Here is an 18,812-nt window from a genome sequence, read left to right as displayed (position 1 = left end):
TGCAAGTAGGTTAGTTATGCAAAAGATTTATGCCCAGGGTCACGTGAAGGAATCAACAGTGAATCCACGGTAGCCTAAGACCGTATCTCGGAGGCCGTTGCCATCCTGAAAGCTGAAACTCACACGCCTCTCTCTCTCTCTCTCTCTCTCTCTCTTTCTCTCTCTCAGCCACAGATGAGGATTTTTTAATTATTATGATGTTAAACAATGATGGGGTGTTTAACGTAGTGGGATGTGATCCTATGAGGAACGTCGTTGTGGAGGGCTCGGGGTTAGATTTGTCAACCCGGGGTTTTTCCACGTGCACCCGAGCACGGTGCACGAGCGTCTTTGTATTCCCCCGCTTCATAGTGCGGCCGCCGCAGTCGGGAGTCGAACCCGCGACCTCGTGCTCAGCAGATCCACGCCATATTAACTACGGAGGGTGGTAGTTTTTCTCTATGAGCGAGTTCCGTCACCGACCCTCACTCGCCCCACGTTTGTCACATCAGCGTCGGGGCGATAACTTATCGTCCAGTCTTCAGCGACTTTACAGGGATCATGGGCGCTTGACGCCCTAAAATTCGTACCCCACTTTTAGTCAAAGCTCCAGGGGATAAAGAAAAAATTGCTGAAACCGTTGACGATCATTGTCAAGGTAAGCGAATAGCGTGAACGAACGAACGAACGAACGATTTCCTTTGCAGAGATTGACCACCCATCATGAATCACCCACCCATAAAACAGGGTTGGTAATATCGACGAACTATTGATCGATGAAAGGTATGCCGCAAAGCGTTTATTCCTCATCGATGTCCACCTTTCATTTAATCGACTTAATCGATTAGACATGTTCGATGAATCGTTTTCTAGAGCTTGACGGGAGTGGCGCGAAAATTTTGAAATCGTACCATAATGGAATCGCACAAGCCCAGCGCTTCCCCTCTCTGCCCCCCACTCCACCACGCCACCCGAAGACGGAGGCTTGAAATGTCCTCAATTCAAGGCATACCATGGCAACGCAGTCGTTGATCGTCGTGTCGCTCCCAGACCGCTAAAGAGGTGGCGCAGCACGCGCGACAGGTTGGAGCATGTATATGACATAGCGATGGAGTTCGTGTCGATTCCGGCAAAGCTGTAGCTTCTGAGCGTCTATTCTCCCGTGCTGGCCGCGCGGCTATTCAAAGAATGTGTCGGTTTCTCGCAAACGGTCCCAGCCACTTGACGTTCCTTCGCTCTGCAGAAAAGTGCATGTGGTTTACAGTCCTAAGTCAGTAAATTTCTTTTCCCCTGTGCATACTTCAATGCCCTGCCTATTTTAGTAGGACTTCACCTTTCACTTTTGCAAATTTTCTTATTTTCTTCTTTAACTGTACCGTACTGGAACTGACTAGTGCCACGTATCTTGTTTAATTCTACTCTGTCATCTTATAACATATATTGTTGATCTTTTGAAAGGAGACTTGTGCCAACTCTATTTAGTGTTTAACAAATTAAAGATTATTCTTTATCCAACATTATACCCGTATATTTCTAACTTGGTTCCATCTCTAAAACATTAAAGTATGGTCCTACAAAAGTAGATAACTGTGTTTCAACCTCCTTGAAGTGTCTGACAATAATTATGTTTTATCGATTAATAGTTAAAAAATACCTGCATCGAATGCGATTAATCTATTAAAGGTCAGGTGACAAATTATTCATCTTCAATCAAATAAATTAATTAGTCGACCATCCCTACATCCAGGAAAACGGGCGAAAGAGGCAAAGAAAGCGATTCGCTTTATATTCTTTATTTTTTTTTTTTTTTGGCGGTAGCCTTTCGTTGCTCACGGCGTGCACAGAGTTAAAGCAATAACAGACAGGCAGAGTAAAAGAGCACTGACTTTCAACTTATTTTATTTGTATGAAAAACTGAATATATATCATCAGGAAGAAGATCATCATCATCATCATCATCATCATCATCATCATCAGTCTGGTTACGCCCACTGCAGGGCAAAGGCCTCTCCCATATTTCTCCAACAGCCCCGGTCATGTACTAATTGTGGCCATGCCGTCCCTGCAAACTTCGTAATCTCATCCGCCCACCTAACTTTCTGCCGCCCCCTGCTACGCTTCCCTTCCCTTGGAATCCAGTCCGTAACCCTTAATGACCATCGGTTATCTTCCCTCCTCATTACATGTCCTGCCCATGCCCATTTCTTTTTCTTGATTTCAACTAAGATGTCATTAACTCGCGTTTGACGATCGCATCTATCGTTTTAGATGCGATCGTCTAAACGATAGCGGAGCTATCCAACCTTATTTAACACGCACTGATGCTTTTCTTTTCTCTTTTTCCTGACACATTCGAAATGTGGAACAGTTTGCCTAACGTGATTGTGAGCAATGAAAGGTCTGTCGATTTTGAAAATGTGCTAGATATGTTTTTGTGTGTGTGATGATGTATACTATGTATTGGCATGAGCATTTACTTGTTGACTTTTTGTACAATCCCTGTTCTTTGTTCCTTGTTTTTTCTGCTGTTGATTACCGATAGCATCAGTGAATTTGTGTGTTACATAGAGTATAATGCTTTATGTATGAATATTATGTACCATGTATTTTCGACCCATTACCCTCCCTGTAATTACCCCAGGAACAGGGTTGACAGTATCAAAGAAATAGAAATACAATGGAGGAAAAAAATACAACTCAAGGGTGAGCGACAGAAATCATTAATCAACGGTTATCCTTTTTTTTTTTTCAAGAAACTGCTTACATTTGCCTCAAAACCTAGCGACATAATCAAATTCATGTTTTTAGAGTGTAATGGAAGGTGCACTTTGAAAACACTAAAGTGCAACAGTAGACAGTACGGGGTACAACAGGAATAGCCGCTGACATCAGGTGCACTGACGCGCCTATCACAAAGGTTACTTATGTCAGCTACGATTATTTAACGAGCTTGCCGAGTTGGCTGGGTGCTTTCGCGAGGTAGCCGGGTAACTTACGAAACCGACGCTTTCGCAAGTTACCGAGCGTTCCGAAAAATAATAATCCCATCGGGAGCATTGGTCCGTCTTGATTAAGGGCGGTGCAATTACAATCCGGTATAGGCGAAGTCCATGCGTACTTTACGAAGTGGTCGAAGGCTTCTTTGTCTATCGGTGTTAGCGATTGTGGAACAAACGAGACGCCTATGAACCTCCACAGCGACAGATAAAGAAAAGAAATTATCAGATATCGTAGGTGGCAGTTGAGAAAAATATATTGCGCAAAATTTCAGAGACAAGCGACAGGGTATCGACACGGACAAGCGCAAAGTTGCGATTGAGGCTCTGCGACAGGATGTGGCAAGTCTTGTTTTTTTACGTGCTCCTCTATTGTCTCTTTCTAGTAAAAGAACGTTATTTCGCCCCCCACAAAAGTTATTTCAGCGTGTCGCTGCGTCGCCTAAGTTGTTCACCCAGTGCGGCTGCAGTAAGAATACGTGTCATATATAATAAATGAAGGAGTTTGAATTGAATTGAATACTGGGGGTTTTACGTGAGGGTTTTACGTGCTTTACACGGAATCTTGAGGAAAATAAAACTGATTCTCAGTTTGATGAACGATGATTTGATTATGAAGCAAGCCATGGGGGGGGGGGGGGGGGAGGACACCGGATTAATTTCGACCACCGGGAGATCTGTAACGTGCCCCTAATGCACGAGACGCGGTCACCTTTTGCATGCGTATAGTGGGTATGCGCCGCTGTTCAGTGAACTCCTTGATGACAACCTGGGTCACTGGGTATGGGCACATGAATATATCCGAACAAGCTTGCCTGAATGTATATGACGCAGGCTAGTTCCGCCCAGCACAGGATAAATATTGAGGAGGAGGAGGAATAAACTTTATTTTAGGACAACAGGTTTGAAACCTAGGCCTTTCTACCTAGGTGACGGCCGTCACTGTGACAGCCAATGGGTGTGGGCAGCTCAGACAGCCGTCAAGAACTATGCAAGCGCCGAGAATTTCGACCAGCTTTCGTGAAGATCGAGACGTTCACATCCTATGGGCACCCGCACACTCCTCCCGACCCGGGAACGAAATAGCGCACAACCTGACTCGAGAACAGACGGGCCGAGCAGGCGACACGCAGCAAATACTGGAAACGGAGAGAGACCGGATGACCAGCTTTAACGAGATCACCAAACGCTATAAATTGGGAAGGGCCCATTTCCCTCCTGCGCACTCTTCGCTAAGTAGACCGCAAGCGTCGGCATGGCGCCTCTTACAAAAAGATACATATGCGAATCCGGTGGCCCACCACCGCTACTATATCCGGACCTTTAGCCGGATAGATGCAGATTCTGTCAAGAAAGGGCCGACCTCAAAGATATGGTATGGGCTTGTCCTCGGACACCCGCACGGAATAAAATACACGAGTCCAGAGAGCAGTGTAAGACCGTGTTGCTCAGCTGTGCACCAGAAGACCAACTCAAGGCAATCCAGCAGGCCGAAAATGCCGCCAGGGCCCAAGGGCTCGAGGCCGTCATCTAGGTAGAGAGGCCTAGGTCTGAAATCTGCTGTCCTAAAATAAAGTTTATTCCTCCTCCTCCTCAACCTTTATCCGATGCTGGGCGGAACGAACCCGCGTCATGGACATTCAGGCAGTCGTCGGATATATATTCGTGCGCTCGCCACGTGGGGTAGTTACGGCGGCAGCGCTAGGTGGCGCAACGTGTCCAGAGGGAAGTGCGAGAGAGTAGGAGCCTCGCTGCAGCGCGTGCATCATGAGGGACACGTTTCCCCTGTGGCGTGCCGACACATTGCTTTAATGCTAATCGCAATTACGCAGAAACTCAACGTAAGATGAGCTCAGGCGGATTTTTTTTCCTTAGTGTCACTCGGTCGCTTTCTACAAGAAATGCCCCGTATAAGGTTCGTATGCTTGCAACGACACGAATACACAGCGAACCATTTGAAGCGAAACTGTCGCAGGGCGCTCAAATCCGTAACGGCGAAGATTTGTGTATGCCAGGTGAAGTGCGGGCGTACCGTATTCACAACGTGAAGACGCACTTCAGTGATACGATTACCGGTCACGCGATTACCTACGAGCACGGGTCGCTACATTCGGGCGCCTGTCGAACACCGGCTGAATGCATCAGAATTAAATTATGGGGTTTAGCGTACGAAAGCAACACAGGGGACATTAGGGGACGCCGTGGCGGCGGGCTCCGGGATAATTTCGACAGTCTGGATGTTGTTTAACGTGCCACTAAATCTAACTACAAGAACAATTTTGCATGCCGTCCGCTTCGGAACGAGACCATCATGGCTGGTAGTCGAGCTCAGGACTTAGTTCTGCGCGGGACGTGGCCGTATAACAGTCCATCATAATACCGGTTTTGCACTGCAGTTTCTGTCTGCGTCGGCTGCTGTCATTGCGGTCGCAGTCAAGAGTGTGCATACGATCAGCGTCTTTCTTGTCTGTGATTTCGTGGGCATTTCGTTACCGCCGGAATCACGACGCGGTACTCGATATGCTTTCCTTTAGTTTCATTTTCTTTAAACAAAGCCCGTTTTACTTTTGTTCCGCACAACTTTGCGTGGCACTTCACTTGACAACCCGCAACCTCGTAACACAACGCCCATTCGTGCCGCGCTCACCTTGAAAAAGATCTTGGTGTAGCTGACGAAGACTCCGCGGACGGTGAGGTTGAAGCCGGTGCCGTTGACCCCGGCCTGCAGGTACACCTGCGAAACGTCCACCGTGGCGACGCCGGTGTCGGCGCTGGTCACCGATACCGTACGATTGCCGGGCGTCGTGAAGGACACCCGCACGACGACGTCTTGTTCTTCCTGCACGTCGATGCGGCCCGGAGGCGTGAAAACCACGACGTCGGTGTCGTTTGAAACACCGTCCCTGTCGCGCGCGGCCCCGCCTGTAAGGTCCTGTCCTGTGGTAGAGGTGTAGGCTGAATCCTTTGCTGCGTCGCTCCTGGGAGTTGTGTCGCCGTCCAGGCCAGAGGCCGAGCCCAGGACGAGCGTCCAGGACAGGCCGCACAGGACCAAGGCGACGGACCGGTGGATGTGCATTGTGAACGAAAAAAAGAAAGAGAGCTGCTTGACCCTCCGGCAGCCGGAGGGGAACTGGTTGCACGATGCGCCGTCGGCGTCTGAAAAAGGACGATTAGGTGGCGAAACGTGGCGATATCGCCAATTCGCTTTATCGGCAGCGCGATAACGATGGCCGCGGAGGGGGAGACCCACCAAGAAGACGTACAGTCGGCTCGGGAGATTGCTAAGTCGGTGTTACCGCCAGTAGCACGCGTTTTTATTTACGTAACACTGGATTCAAAGCAAACACTGAGACCCTTAGCAAGATATGCTTGCCGTCGCGAGCTGTAGCTTTTGATAGCTACGGTAGCTGCGCTGTCTGTCGGTGACGTTGTCGAGTTCGCGTGTTGTTATGCGAACGCATCGAGTCTCTCGCGTAGCGAAATAACAGTAGCGCAATAATCGTCGCAAGGCTTCTGTTGTGATAATTTCGCTCGACTGCGCGGCTGCTAACTAAGCACGAGGTCCCGGGACGGCTTCCCAGCCGCCGCGGGCGTAATTCAATGAGAGCGAAATGCAAAAAAAGGGAAAGAAACACCTGGTGTTCTTAAATTTAGGTGCACATTAAGGAAGCCGAGGTGGCCAGTATTATAACAGAAGGAGAAGAATGCTTATTTTCCTTTCTAGAAACGGAAATAGGCTAGAAAAAAGTTAGAAGGCTATTCAGCGGATTTAAAGTCTGGTTGAAGTCGATGCAGCAAAGTGCAGCGGTGGCGTAGAGGTAGACCACCCACCTCGCGTGCAAGAGGTCCGTGGTTCGAATCCCGGTGCCGCGCAATTTTCCACCGGATTAAAAAAAAAAATCCGCGTGTTGATAAAAGTGCATAAACCGGCCTGGGGTAATATGGCATAGGCACTAGGAATAGCCGGGGAGAGTTTATTAGTAGAGTTTGCGGAACAGAATAATATGCGGATAATGAATACCTTCTTCCGCGAGCGAGATAGTCGAAAGTGGACCTGGAGGAGCCCGAACGGCGAGACTGAAATAGACCTCATACTCTGCGCTAACCCTGGCATCATACAAGATGTGGACGTGCTCAGCAAGGTGCGCTGCAGTGACCATAGGATGGTAAGAACTCGAATTAGCCTAGACCTGAGGAGGGAACGGAAGAGACTGGTACATAAGAAGCGGATCAATGAGTTAGCGGTAAGAGGGAAAATAGAGGAATTCCAGATCAAGCTACAGAACAGGTATTCGGCTTTAACTCAGGAAGAGGACCTTAGTGTTGAAGCAATAAACGACAATCTTGTGGGCATAATTAAGGCGTGTGCAATATAAGTCGGTGGTAACTCCGTTAGACAGGTTACCAGTAAGCTGTCGCAGGAGACGGAATATCTGATCAAGAAACGCCAACGTATGAATGCCTCTAACCCAACAGCCAGAATAGAACTGGCAGAACTTTCGAAATTAATCAACAAGCGTAAGACAGCTGACATAAGCAAGTATAATATGGATAGAATTGAACATGCTCTCAGGAACGGAGGAAGCCTAAAAGCAGTGAAGAAGAAACTAGGAATTGGCAAGAATCAGATGTATGCGTTAAGGGACAAAGCCGGCAATATCATTACTAATATGTATGAGATAGTTCAAGTGGCTGAGGAGTTCTATAGAGATTTATACAGTACCAGGGGCACCCACGACGATAATGGAAGAGAGAATAGTCTAGAGGAATTCAAAATCCCACAGGTAACGCCGGAAGAAGTAAAGAAAGCCTTGGGAGCTATGCAATGGGGAAGGCAGCTGGGGAGGATCAGGTAACAGCAGATTTTTGAAGGATTTGTTGAAGGATTTGTTGAAGATGTTGAAGGTTGAAGGTGGGCAGATTGTTCTAGAGAAACTGGCCACCCTGTATACGTAATGCCTCATGACCTCGAGCGTACCGGAATCTTGGAAGAACGCTAACATAATCCTAATCCATAAGCAGTGGCGTAGCTAGGTCGTCTGGCACCCGGGGCCCATAGGTCTTCTGTCACCCCCCTCCCCGGGTGTAGCTGGCGGAAAGAGGGGTGTCTTCAGACGCATATGACACCCTCCCCCCCTCCTCTCTGGCCGCTTGCACCCGGGGCCCACGGCCCCCCGGCCCCCCCTGTTGCTACGCCACTGTCCATAAGCAAGGGGACGCCAAAGACTTGAAAAATTATAGACCGATCAGCTTACTGTCAGTTGCCTACAAACTATTTACTAAGGTAATCGCAAATAGAATCAGGAACACCTTAGACTTCTGTCAAGCAAAGGACCAGGCAGGATTCCGTAAAGGCTACTCAACAATAGACCATATTCACACTATCAATCAGGTGATAGAGAAATGTGCGGAATATAACCTACCATTATATATAGCTTTCATTGATTACGATAAAGCGTTTGATTCTGTCGAAATCTCAACAGTCATGGGGGCATTACGGAATCAGGGTGTAGACAAGCCGTATGTAAAAATACTGAAAGATATCTATAGCGGCTCCACAACCCCGTAGTCCTCCATAAAGAAAGCAACAAAATCCTAATAAAGAAAGGCGTCAAGCAGGGATATACGATCTCTCCAATGCTATTCACAGCGTGTTTACAGGAGGTATTCAGAGACCTGGATTCGGAAGAATTGGGGATAAAAGTTAATGGAGAATACCTTAGTAACTTGCGATTCGCTGATGATATTGCCTTGCTTAGTAACTTAGGGGACCAATTGCAATGCATGCTCACTGACCTGGAAAGGCAAAGCAGAAGAGTGGGTCTAAAAATTAATCTGCAGAAAACTAAAGTAATGTTTAACAGTCTCGGAAGAAAACAGCAATTTACAATAGGTAGCGACGCACTGGAAGTGGTAAGGGAATACATCTGCTTAGGGCAGGTAGTGACGGCGGATCTGGATCATGAGACGGAAATAATCAGAAGAATAACAATGGGCTTGGGTGCGTTTGTAAGGCATTCTCAGATCATGAACAGCAGGTTGCCATTATCCCTGAAGAGAAAAGTGTATAATAGCTGTGTCTTACCAGTACTCACCTGCGGGGCAGAAACCTGGAGGCTTACGAAAAGGGTTCTACTTAAATTGAGGACGACGCAACGAGCTATGGAAAGAAGAATGATGGGTGTAACGTTAAGGGATACGAAAAGAGAAGATTGGGTGAGGGAACAAACGCGCGTTAATGACATCTTAGTTGAAATCAAGAAAAATGAAATGGGGGGCATGGGCAGGACATGTAATGAGGAGGGAAGATAACCGATGGTCATTAAGGGTTACGGACTGGATTTCAAGGGAAGGAAAGCGTAGCAGGGAGCGGCAGAAAGTTAGGTGGACGGATGAGATTAAGAAGTTTGCAGGGACCGCATGGCCACAATTAGTACATGACCGGGTTTGTTGGAGAAGTATGGGAGAGGCCTTTGCCCTGCAGTGGGCGTAACCAGGATGATGATGATGATGATTATGATGATTATGGTGATGATGATGATGAAGTCGATGAAAGACGGCTTTTCGGACGCGTTCGGATGAGAATGGGGTGTACGAACCGTGTAATCGATTGTGAAAGCCAAGCTGGAGCGTCAACATTCGGTCGACTTTCACTAGAGATCGAATCGCCTTCGAACTTTTCTTCATTAGTTGCCAGCATCATCGCCATAATCATCATCGTCGTCGTCATCAATTTCATAACCATCACAACCGCCTCATCACCATCATCATTGCCACCGTCGGCGTGGCTCTAAATATAAACTATATGATTCATCATTGTCAACATCACCAGTTGTGAGACGTTCCTTTTTCTTCTTTCTTTTTTCTCTTTGGACTGCGCTGTCTTCGGTTTGGGCCTATGAAATAGGCTAGAGGCTAGGAAACAGGCATACCCGTTACGGAAAAGTGGCGGTAACTCAGCAAGGAAGACTATGCCTACAACAAAAGCGAAAGGATTTCGCTTGAAGAAGCTAGAGTCCCCTTCACATGACAGTTCGGCACGCAGAAAGTTGTTTAAACCATGAATTCTGGACACCAACGTGACGTCACTCGTAGCCCTATTTGTTGCCTTGGGATCCCATAGATCAATCAATCTTCTCGAGTGAACAGGGTTGGCTTCTTCTGTTCCTTCGTTTCTCTTTCTTCTGCGGGTTTCTAGGGCTGCTATTGACGACAGAAAGTCCATCAACGTGCCTCCTACACAGCCGGAAATCGAATCGAACCCGTCACAACGACATCGTCGTTTAGTAAACAAGCTATATGCTTTCAGGCTTCTCCAGGCTAGAAAAATCAACTCGAACCGTTTCGGTTGTTCTGTAGCGTTGTTAAAGACGCATATCGTTGTACACCATCCTGCATAAGCCTCTCAAGTCGCAGAAAAAAGAAGCAACGTGCAAATGACTAAAGTAGTGTCTAGTAGCCTAACAAGAGGGAACAGTATTTTTTTTATCGGAGTCCGCCTCTTGTACATCATTCAACTAGGCCAAGTAGTCACAGGGTAGACCCAGATCAGATGACAGAAACCTCCCGATAAGTAAAAATTAGGTAGGGAGAGAAACGGCTGGCATTCTCAATCAAGCCATGAGCGGCTGCTACCAAGGCTAACCCACGCGGCTGTGATACTGGAAGTGTAACACAAGCTTGGAATGAAGCTAAGGACCACGCAACGAGTGACGGAGGGGTAAACGATAAGTGCCACGTTGAAATACAGAAGGCGGCAAAGACTAGAGACAAGGCGAGTGCAGCTTATATTCTCGATGAGGTTAGGATGAAAAGGGGGCAGATTAGCAGGTCATGTGATGCGTACAGCAGACAACCGGCGACCTGTGGGAGTCTCAGAGTGCGTGCCAAGGGAAAGGCAGCACAGTAGAAAGCGGCAGGATGAGAAGGGTGCATTTGAACGTACGGGATAACGTGGCTTGGCGCAAGACAAGGGAAGCTGCAGATTGCTAAGACAGGCCTTCGTCCTGAAGCGGGTGTTAGATGATGATGATGACTATGATGGTGCTGGTGGTGGGGTGATGATGGTGATGATAACGATAGTAACGAGGAGTATTCCACAACAGGTTGTTGTTGTTGTTGATGTTGATGATGATGATGATGATGATGATGATGATGATGATGATGATGATGATGATGATGATGATGATTGGCTGCGACAGTATATGGCAAGTGTGTTATGTCTTATGCAGGGGCGCGATGGAAAGTTGTAGACCACAATACCTGCCGTGGTCGTTAAAGCACTAGGCTGCTGAGCATTAAGCAGGAGCATTCAATTCTGCGATCCTACGGATCGAAATATAAAAAGCGACCCTTAATTTCAGCAGCGATGCAATGTAAAGTGCCAGGGGTGGTGAAAGTTAACTCGTCATCATGAACATTCGTAAAGCGCTCCCAACTGGGCTCTTTAACTTATTACCCGCCGTGGTTGCTCAGTGGCTATGGTGTTGGGCTGCTGAGCACGAGGTCGCGGGATCGAATCCCGGCCACGGCGGCCGCATTTCGATGGGGGCGAAATGCGAAAACACCCGTGTGCTTAGATTTAGGTGCACGTTAAAGAACCCCAGGTAGTCAAAATTTCCGGAGTCCTCCACTACGGCGTGCCTCATAATCAGAAAGTGGTTTTGGCACGTAAAACCCCAAATATTAATTAATTCTTTAACTTATTGACTTCAAGATACTGCAGGTCATTGGGCCCTAGCAGAAGGGACATAATTCTTGCTTATACACAGGTATAACCAAGGACACATAAGCTTACATAAACATTGCAAAAAAAAACTTTCGAAAAAAATACGAAAGTTCAACCATTAGGCGAAAGTGCGAAGATCGTCATGAACTATGGCGTTATATTCAGCCGGCAAAAACTACTGAGGTGAACAGGAACGTAATGGTATCGAGAAAAACTAGAAATTGAATTGCGCGCATAACAAGTTGAGGTGTATTGGCGCTGATGTTCCTCTCGTGTATCGTTAAAATTGTAGCTACCTTGAATGACTTCATCTGGAAAATAGTTCCATTCTTCCGTATTGCGAGGAAAGAAGTTGCTCCAGCAAAGGCAGATTTAACAAACACAGCCCCACTCTTTGCCTTACATATTTCTCACGGCCGGCCTGTTCGTATAAGTTATCACGCGTGTTTGACGCCGTAAGCCACAATCTAGCCGGTATAGTACATTCTAAACACAGTTGCACCCTTTGGGGTGTATATTTACCACACAACAATAATCGTTATCTGTCTTGCCCGCATTTCCTTTCTTTAACGCTGCGAGCCCGGTACTTCCAAATCACAAACGACATGCGTGTTATCAGCATGACAGAGCATTCTCGACAGCAAAGTAACGAGCGCAACGTTTTCAAGAAAGGAAATGCGGGCAAGACAGATGACGATTATTGTTGTGTGGCAAATATATACCCCAAATGGTGTAAACGTTTTTTAGAGTGTGGTGCGGTCAACGTAAAGTGGAGGCTTCCATAACTACCCGATAACTAACTCTACCCGATTCTAACGCTACCCAATAGCACGTTCTACGTTGTTTCCGCTTTAGCAATCAAGCTAAAAAAAATTTAATTCTGCCGATTTACGACCCTCAATCATGGCCTGCATTATAAGGCCCGCCGTAATGGGATACCCCACGTTAATTTTGACCACATCGAGTTAATTATTTAGTGTGTACCTAAATCAAAGCACGCTAGCGTTCTTTGTCATTTTTTTTTTCGTTTCGCCCTCACGGAAATGCGGGTGCAGCAACCGAGATCAAAGCCGCGAGCTGGAGCACAGCAGCGCAACGTTATAACCACTGAGCTATCGCGGTGGGCAACCAGTTATTTTCTATGAACAGCGCCGCAGGAATACAAATACAAGAATTCTGCGTACCACGCAAGAGTGACGGACTGTAACTGACAGTGTGTGTGTGCTGTGCTATGTGCTATGTGCTCTCTCTCTCTCTCTCTCTTTGCTCCCCATCTTTCATCCCCCCATCCTGCTACCATGTGCAGGGTAGCAAACCGGTTGAGCTAAACTGGTTAACCTCCCTGCCTTTCCTTCTTCACTTTTTCCTTCCTTCCTTCCCAACTCGTCCAATTCGCAATCCTTCTTTTTTTTTTTTTGCAATGAAAGGTACTATCGGGGCCCATAAGGCTGATTCATTCACGCGAAACGCGTGCCTCTCGCGCATAGCCTCCCCCCCCCCCCCCTGCACAACTGGAGAAACACCCGACCCGGAACTTCCAGTGACGTCGCGTCTGACGGCCTCTCTACGAGCGCACGTTTAAAGGTGACAGCGTCACGTGACGCCATGTTGTCCCAACACGTTGCCAAAACGCGTCGTATCGGCAAGTGTACAGCGGTTCCCCACTAGCGCAGACAATGGTCACTCGCCGGAACGGACACGCCGCACTCGCAAAATGGCCTTATCTCGCTCTCTTTCATAAGCGTTCTTTCCTATAGTTACGCCTGTAACAGGCGTATTGAAGGGGAGGGAAGGGGCGTGAAAGGGGGGGGGGGGGGCTGGGGGAATTCGTTGCTCTCCTTGCAGACCAGCTATCTCTATTTTATCTTCATGGCGTGACGCTCGCCGAACAAAGCGCGTATATTGGAGGTTACGGCTGCAACTCAGTCAGATGTGGGGCAGACCATGGTGACCGCGCGATGCAATTTTCCGATGACCAGCTTCCCTGCAAGCTTGCCAGTCGTGCCAATTTCTACACTCCGTCTCACTAGCTCCTCGCGGTGCAGCGAGAGATGCGAGTCAAAGCAGAGCCTTGATTTCAGCTAGTTGGTGACTCAGAGATCCGTAAATCAACGGCGCAAAGCAAACGCACACAACGAAAACATACAAGACTCAGTTTAAAAGTTGACGCCTGTCCTGTCGTGTATGTGTTCGTTGCCCGCGTCGACCTTCCCTCTTTGATATCCCGGAGCTACGGGTCCCATAAGCCAACCAGAAGATAGAACCTTATGAGACGTACTCTTCCAATGTCTGCCGCTGATCCCGCTCCGCGCTACGCCAAATGGGATGAAGCTTAACGGAAGGCTAACGGAAGGATTACGAAAGGATTAGCAGTAGTGCACATTGCGAGTGCTTTCCTCTCTATTCTGGAACACGCAGCCAGTTTTCGTTGCTGATTGGCTGACACGAGCCCTACTCCGGCGAAAAAAGAAATATTCTCAAGAGCCAAGCCCAGTTGCAACCCAAGAATGCGTTTAGCATGCTTTTAGAGAGGTTGTTTGAGGTATCTGTGTTGCACTATGTGTTGTGGGTGGCGCTCCCCTTAGTGCCTTATCCGAACCCGGGAGTGAAAGTGTAAGTAAAGGTTTATTTCCTTTCAACGAAAAGAGGGCGCCAAGACAAAAGGCAGGAGCCTGACAAGGCCCTGATCACCCGCAGAACAGCTGGCATTGTGCACGAGCACTTCACGACAAATTCACGATGAATTTCTCAAGCTTTGTAATAACGCAGTAAAGTAACATGCATGCAATTTATAAAAAAAAAGAATAACTAAATCGCATACACAACTTATCGTATGAGCGGTATAAAGATAGATAATTTTTTTTACAAACATAAAGATCTCAGTACTAAAACACAGGAACAATATCACAAAGCTTGCAACATGTGCGTTAGAGAAAAAAAAAACATCTCAAAGGTAGTAAAATAAATACAAATAAATACAATGTCTGAGCCGCCGTGGTTGCTCAGTGGCTATGGTGTTGGGCTGCTGAGCACGAGGTCGCGGGTTCGAATCCCGACCACGGCGGCCGCATTCCGATGGGGGCGAAATGCGAAAAACACCCGTGTACTTACATTTAGGTGCACGTTAAAGAACCCCAGTTGATCGAAATTTCCGGAGTTCTCCGCTACGGCGTGCCTCATAATCAGAAAGTGCTTTTGGCACGTAAAACCCCGTAATCCAAACACAAAGAGTGCCGGCTAAATAAATCAACGAGTACTTCGAGCGCCGATTCCTCAAGGACCAGTTCAGAAACCCGTGTGCCTTCTGCCACCGGCAGTGCAGTGGGCGCCAACGACGGCGTCTCAAATTTCAAGCGGTCACGGGGGAAAGAATGTGAGAACGCTGCTCTTGCTACCGCACCACTGGTGCCGTCACCGATGCGGTAGCGCCGGTATAAGTGGAAAGCGGTACTGGTGGAACCAGTGGTGCCGATGTGTTAGACTGCTCTATCTTCGGGATCGGCCCACGAAAGCGGTTAGACGGTCGCAAGAAAACTGCAGTTGATTCCCAAAGAAAGCTGAAAGCTTTGAAAGGAAGCCCAGACGCCACATACGAATAATATCATACGAACGTATGGGGATACGAAATCAAGCCCCGCATATTTTCATATATCACGTACGGTACGTGGGACATGCCACCATATGAGACGCAGCTTGCTACGGCTTTCAAACGAAGTCGCGAGCCAGTGAACAGACCCCTAGTGCTTCCGCTATCTTTGACGTATCAAAGCTTCGCTATCTGATATGTCAAAGGCAGCGAACCGTACCAGGGGAACATACCTGTGGCGCATACCCAGCGACCCCAGCGGCACTGATATTTCGATTTCCCTGTCTCCAGGATCGGCCCACCAAAGAGGTTAGAAACGCACATACCCCGTGCGGAAAAGCGGGGTTACTCGCTAAGTCTCCGACTTTAAAATACAAGTTTCTCATTCATTTCCTAGAGCAACAGTTACATATTTTCTCCCGCCAAATCAGTGAAGATCAGGTTTTAGGAGTAATTGATCAGTCTAAACTGGGGATTCATATCCAAAGATTCCCATCGAAACACGTGGACGCCCGGCCACGCGGGACTCAAGGGAAATGAAAGGACGAACGCCTTAGCTCGAGCGCTAATCAACCGAGTGGGCCAAAACCAATCGCCTCATCAACTCCCGCCCATTGAGTTCGTGCCCCTGCTTACAATTACGGCGGACGCCTCGACATCCAGCGGCTCGACCGCAGGATTTATCCTCCCCCTCCAAAAAAAGCTCAGCAATGCAGAGGCAGCAGCTCTCGGACTTATCTAAACAAACACATTCCCAAACCTACACAGATACAGCGCAATGTACCCACTAACGTATCGCGGCATCTGCCCCTGGTGCGTCCGACACACGCCCTACGCTCTTCCACATCTCGTGAGGCTGCGGGAGCAAACCTCGACGCTTAAAGACGCCTAGCACGTCATTTGAGCAGCGGGAGGTACAGCTGTCCGGCGATACCCTGGCGGGCCAAGAAACGTTCGTTCAGCAAGTTCGTCGAGCAGCCAAGGCCAGTGGAGTCCTGGAATGAGGATACCACCCACTCGACCTCAAGAGCAACGACCTCGATGGTTGAAATATATTTTTTTTCTCTCCCTCTCTCCCGATTAGCGAGGCAGTCGCGTCACATTTCGCTCCGTTTGGGATGTACCGCACGAGACATGTAGATTGTCCGCGCCAAGTGCGCCACTCACAGCGTTCTCTTCCTAATGGAAAGCGTGTGCCTATGTAATCATAGTGCTAAATATTGACACATGAAATGTAAACACATATAGATTTGAGCTCAAACTTCGCATTAATGAGTATCGTAATCGTTGGTGAATTTTTTTAATGGATTATATCTGAACTAGCGCAGCACCAGATTTCATTATAGTAATTCGATTAGGAAGCTCTATGCTTTGAAAAGTTCATTATTAACCATTTCTGCCCATGGGCCAGTAATATCTTGGCCAGTAATATATCCTCTCTTTAACGCGTGATTCAGTCACCGCTTGAAACTGTGCGTGGGCGGCTGAGAAGAGAAGCGCAGTTGATGACGGCAGGTAGTTTGGGTGGTGTAATAAGACAAGGAAATTTGCAGGTATATAGGATCCAGTAGGCTGGCTCAACACGGGGGTAATATAGTGATAATCGGGAAAGGATGCTCCCTTCGCGATCATGGAGAAAAGAAAAACAATTATAGAAGGGAATGTCGCGAGACAATCTTGAAGCCTATGGTGTAAAAGAAAATGGAAAGGAGGAATCTGAGGAAAAGGCACTCAAGCACACGATGGCACGCACTGTTTTCTAGTCGTCCCGCGTGCTTCCACTGTGGGCTTCGTCGTTCCACTCGCGCAACCGCTCCGAAGTTGTAACACGCGGGTAATGGTGCGGACGCTCCAAAGCTAGAGTTGCAGTTGCTGCGGCAACAACATGCGTCCGAGTATCGAGGCCGAGTATGGGGAGGGAGAGAGAGAGAGAAGAGGAAGGCAGGGATGTTAACCAGTCAAGAGTCTGGTTGGCTACCCTACGCAGGGGCAAGGGAGAAGGGAGAGAGATAAGAGAGATAAGAGAGAGAGACGTGCACAGACAGTACTTGAGTCGAAGCCGAGAAGTGGAGCCATGAAATACAGGCTACCGACGGTAGAGGCCGATATACGCTCGGAGCAGAGCAGCGCCGCAAGCCGCACCGCACGCGTGCGGTCGTGCGAAAAAAATTGCACATGTCGAACACTTGCCCAAAAATTTCGGTTTGCGCGGTAGACCCAGTGTTAACCGTACACGGTGTAAATAGAAATTTGTGCGCAAGCGTTCGACGTGGGCAATTTTTTTACACGACCGCGCGCGTGCGGTGGGGACTTGCGGTGCTGATATAGGCTCGAGCGTAAAGCGGCACTGAAAACTACAAGGCATTCTGTTTCCCGGGATTCAATACGCGATGTCAGCATTGGGCGAGTCAAAGCAGAAAAGGCGGGAGAGAAGAGCGTCAAATAAACTTTGCTTGCGAGGTCTGGATGCCTGACGTCATGCTTCATCCTACAGTTTTCTTCTTGAAAGAATCTAATTATGGGGGCTTTAATTACGCGCGCAAAACAACGATGTGATTATGAGGCACTTCGTAGGGGAGGGGCTCCAGAAATTTGGACCACCTGGAGGTTCCTTAACATGCATTTAAATCTAAGTACACGGAGGTTTTCGCATTTCGCCCCCACCGAAATGGGGCCGCCGTGGCCGGGATTCGATACAAGGACCTCATGCTTAGCTGCCCAACACCATAGCCACCAAGCAACAGCGGCGGGTCGTTTTCTTCTTTCATTCAGGCATTCAGTGGACATAATATATATGCTGATCATCTTGCCGATAATGAAGTCTACAATGCGCCTGCAAAACCGGAAACGCGGCGGTGCGGCTTTTTCTGTCATTAAACAAATTAGCCCCTGCCTACGTACCCTCCTGCGCCGAAGTAAGTGAACCTTTATTCTGACGCGCTCATTCGATAAATATTGATAATATGTTATCGACAGGAGGAGGACGAGAAGTCACTGATTGGGGAGGGTAACGCATGGCGGAGTAAGCAGGCAACCACGCGATCGTTCGCGCCAGGGTGCATCAAAGAGGGCCAGTGCGATGACAAAGTGCTCTATGGGTCAGCCATGAATGTCCTGTCGCAATTGTTTCGAGATATGGGTGTTTGAAGAACGATATCTGGTTGTTGTTTCGTAGGATGTTCAAATGCCGAGCGGTACGAGGTGTTGAAGCTTTGCGACGCGTAAACATTGGCGGAAGCTGAAATCGAATGTAAAATGGTATCTGACACAAATGATCATCGTGATCATTTGTGTGAGAAATGAAATGAGTGAGCAGTGTGGGCAAGAGCCTGCGTAACCACGGAGAGTGTTTCAGTCGTCGCAAACATCTGCGTCACGTAGAACGCATCCTGAACGCGCTTTCTTTTTTCTCTTTTTTTTTTTTTTTTTTTTGCGCAGCGGAGAGTCGAGCCATCGCTCCAACTTCGCGCCGCTGTGTAGCCACGCTGTTATGGCGACATACAAATACTCCAAATACAAATAC

The 18,812-nt window shown here is 48.0% G+C and overlaps 1 protein-coding gene across 1 annotated transcript in view; it reads right to left on the bottom strand.

Annotated features, from left to right (window-relative positions):
- LOC142560599 (ileal sodium/bile acid cotransporter-like) overlaps positions 1-6,148 on the bottom strand; it is a 33,041-nt gene extending 26,893 nt beyond the window's left edge. The window contains exon 1 of the mRNA XM_075672813.1: positions 5,623-6,148. Within this exon, the coding sequence (XP_075528928.1) occupies positions 5,623-6,051 (429 nt within the window). The 5' untranslated portion in view covers positions 6,052-6,148. The remainder of the gene's footprint in view (positions 1-5,622) is intronic.
- Between the last annotated feature and the right edge of the window lie 12,664 nt (positions 6,149-18,812).

The sequence above is a fragment of the Dermacentor variabilis genome, chromosome 10 (genome assembly GCF_050947875.1).
Source record: "Dermacentor variabilis isolate Ectoservices chromosome 10, ASM5094787v1, whole genome shotgun sequence".
Lineage (NCBI taxonomy): Eukaryota > Metazoa > Arthropoda > Arachnida > Ixodida > Ixodidae > Dermacentor > Dermacentor variabilis.
Note: the sequence above shows the minus strand (reverse complement) of the source record. Positions and strands in the feature narration are given on the sequence as shown.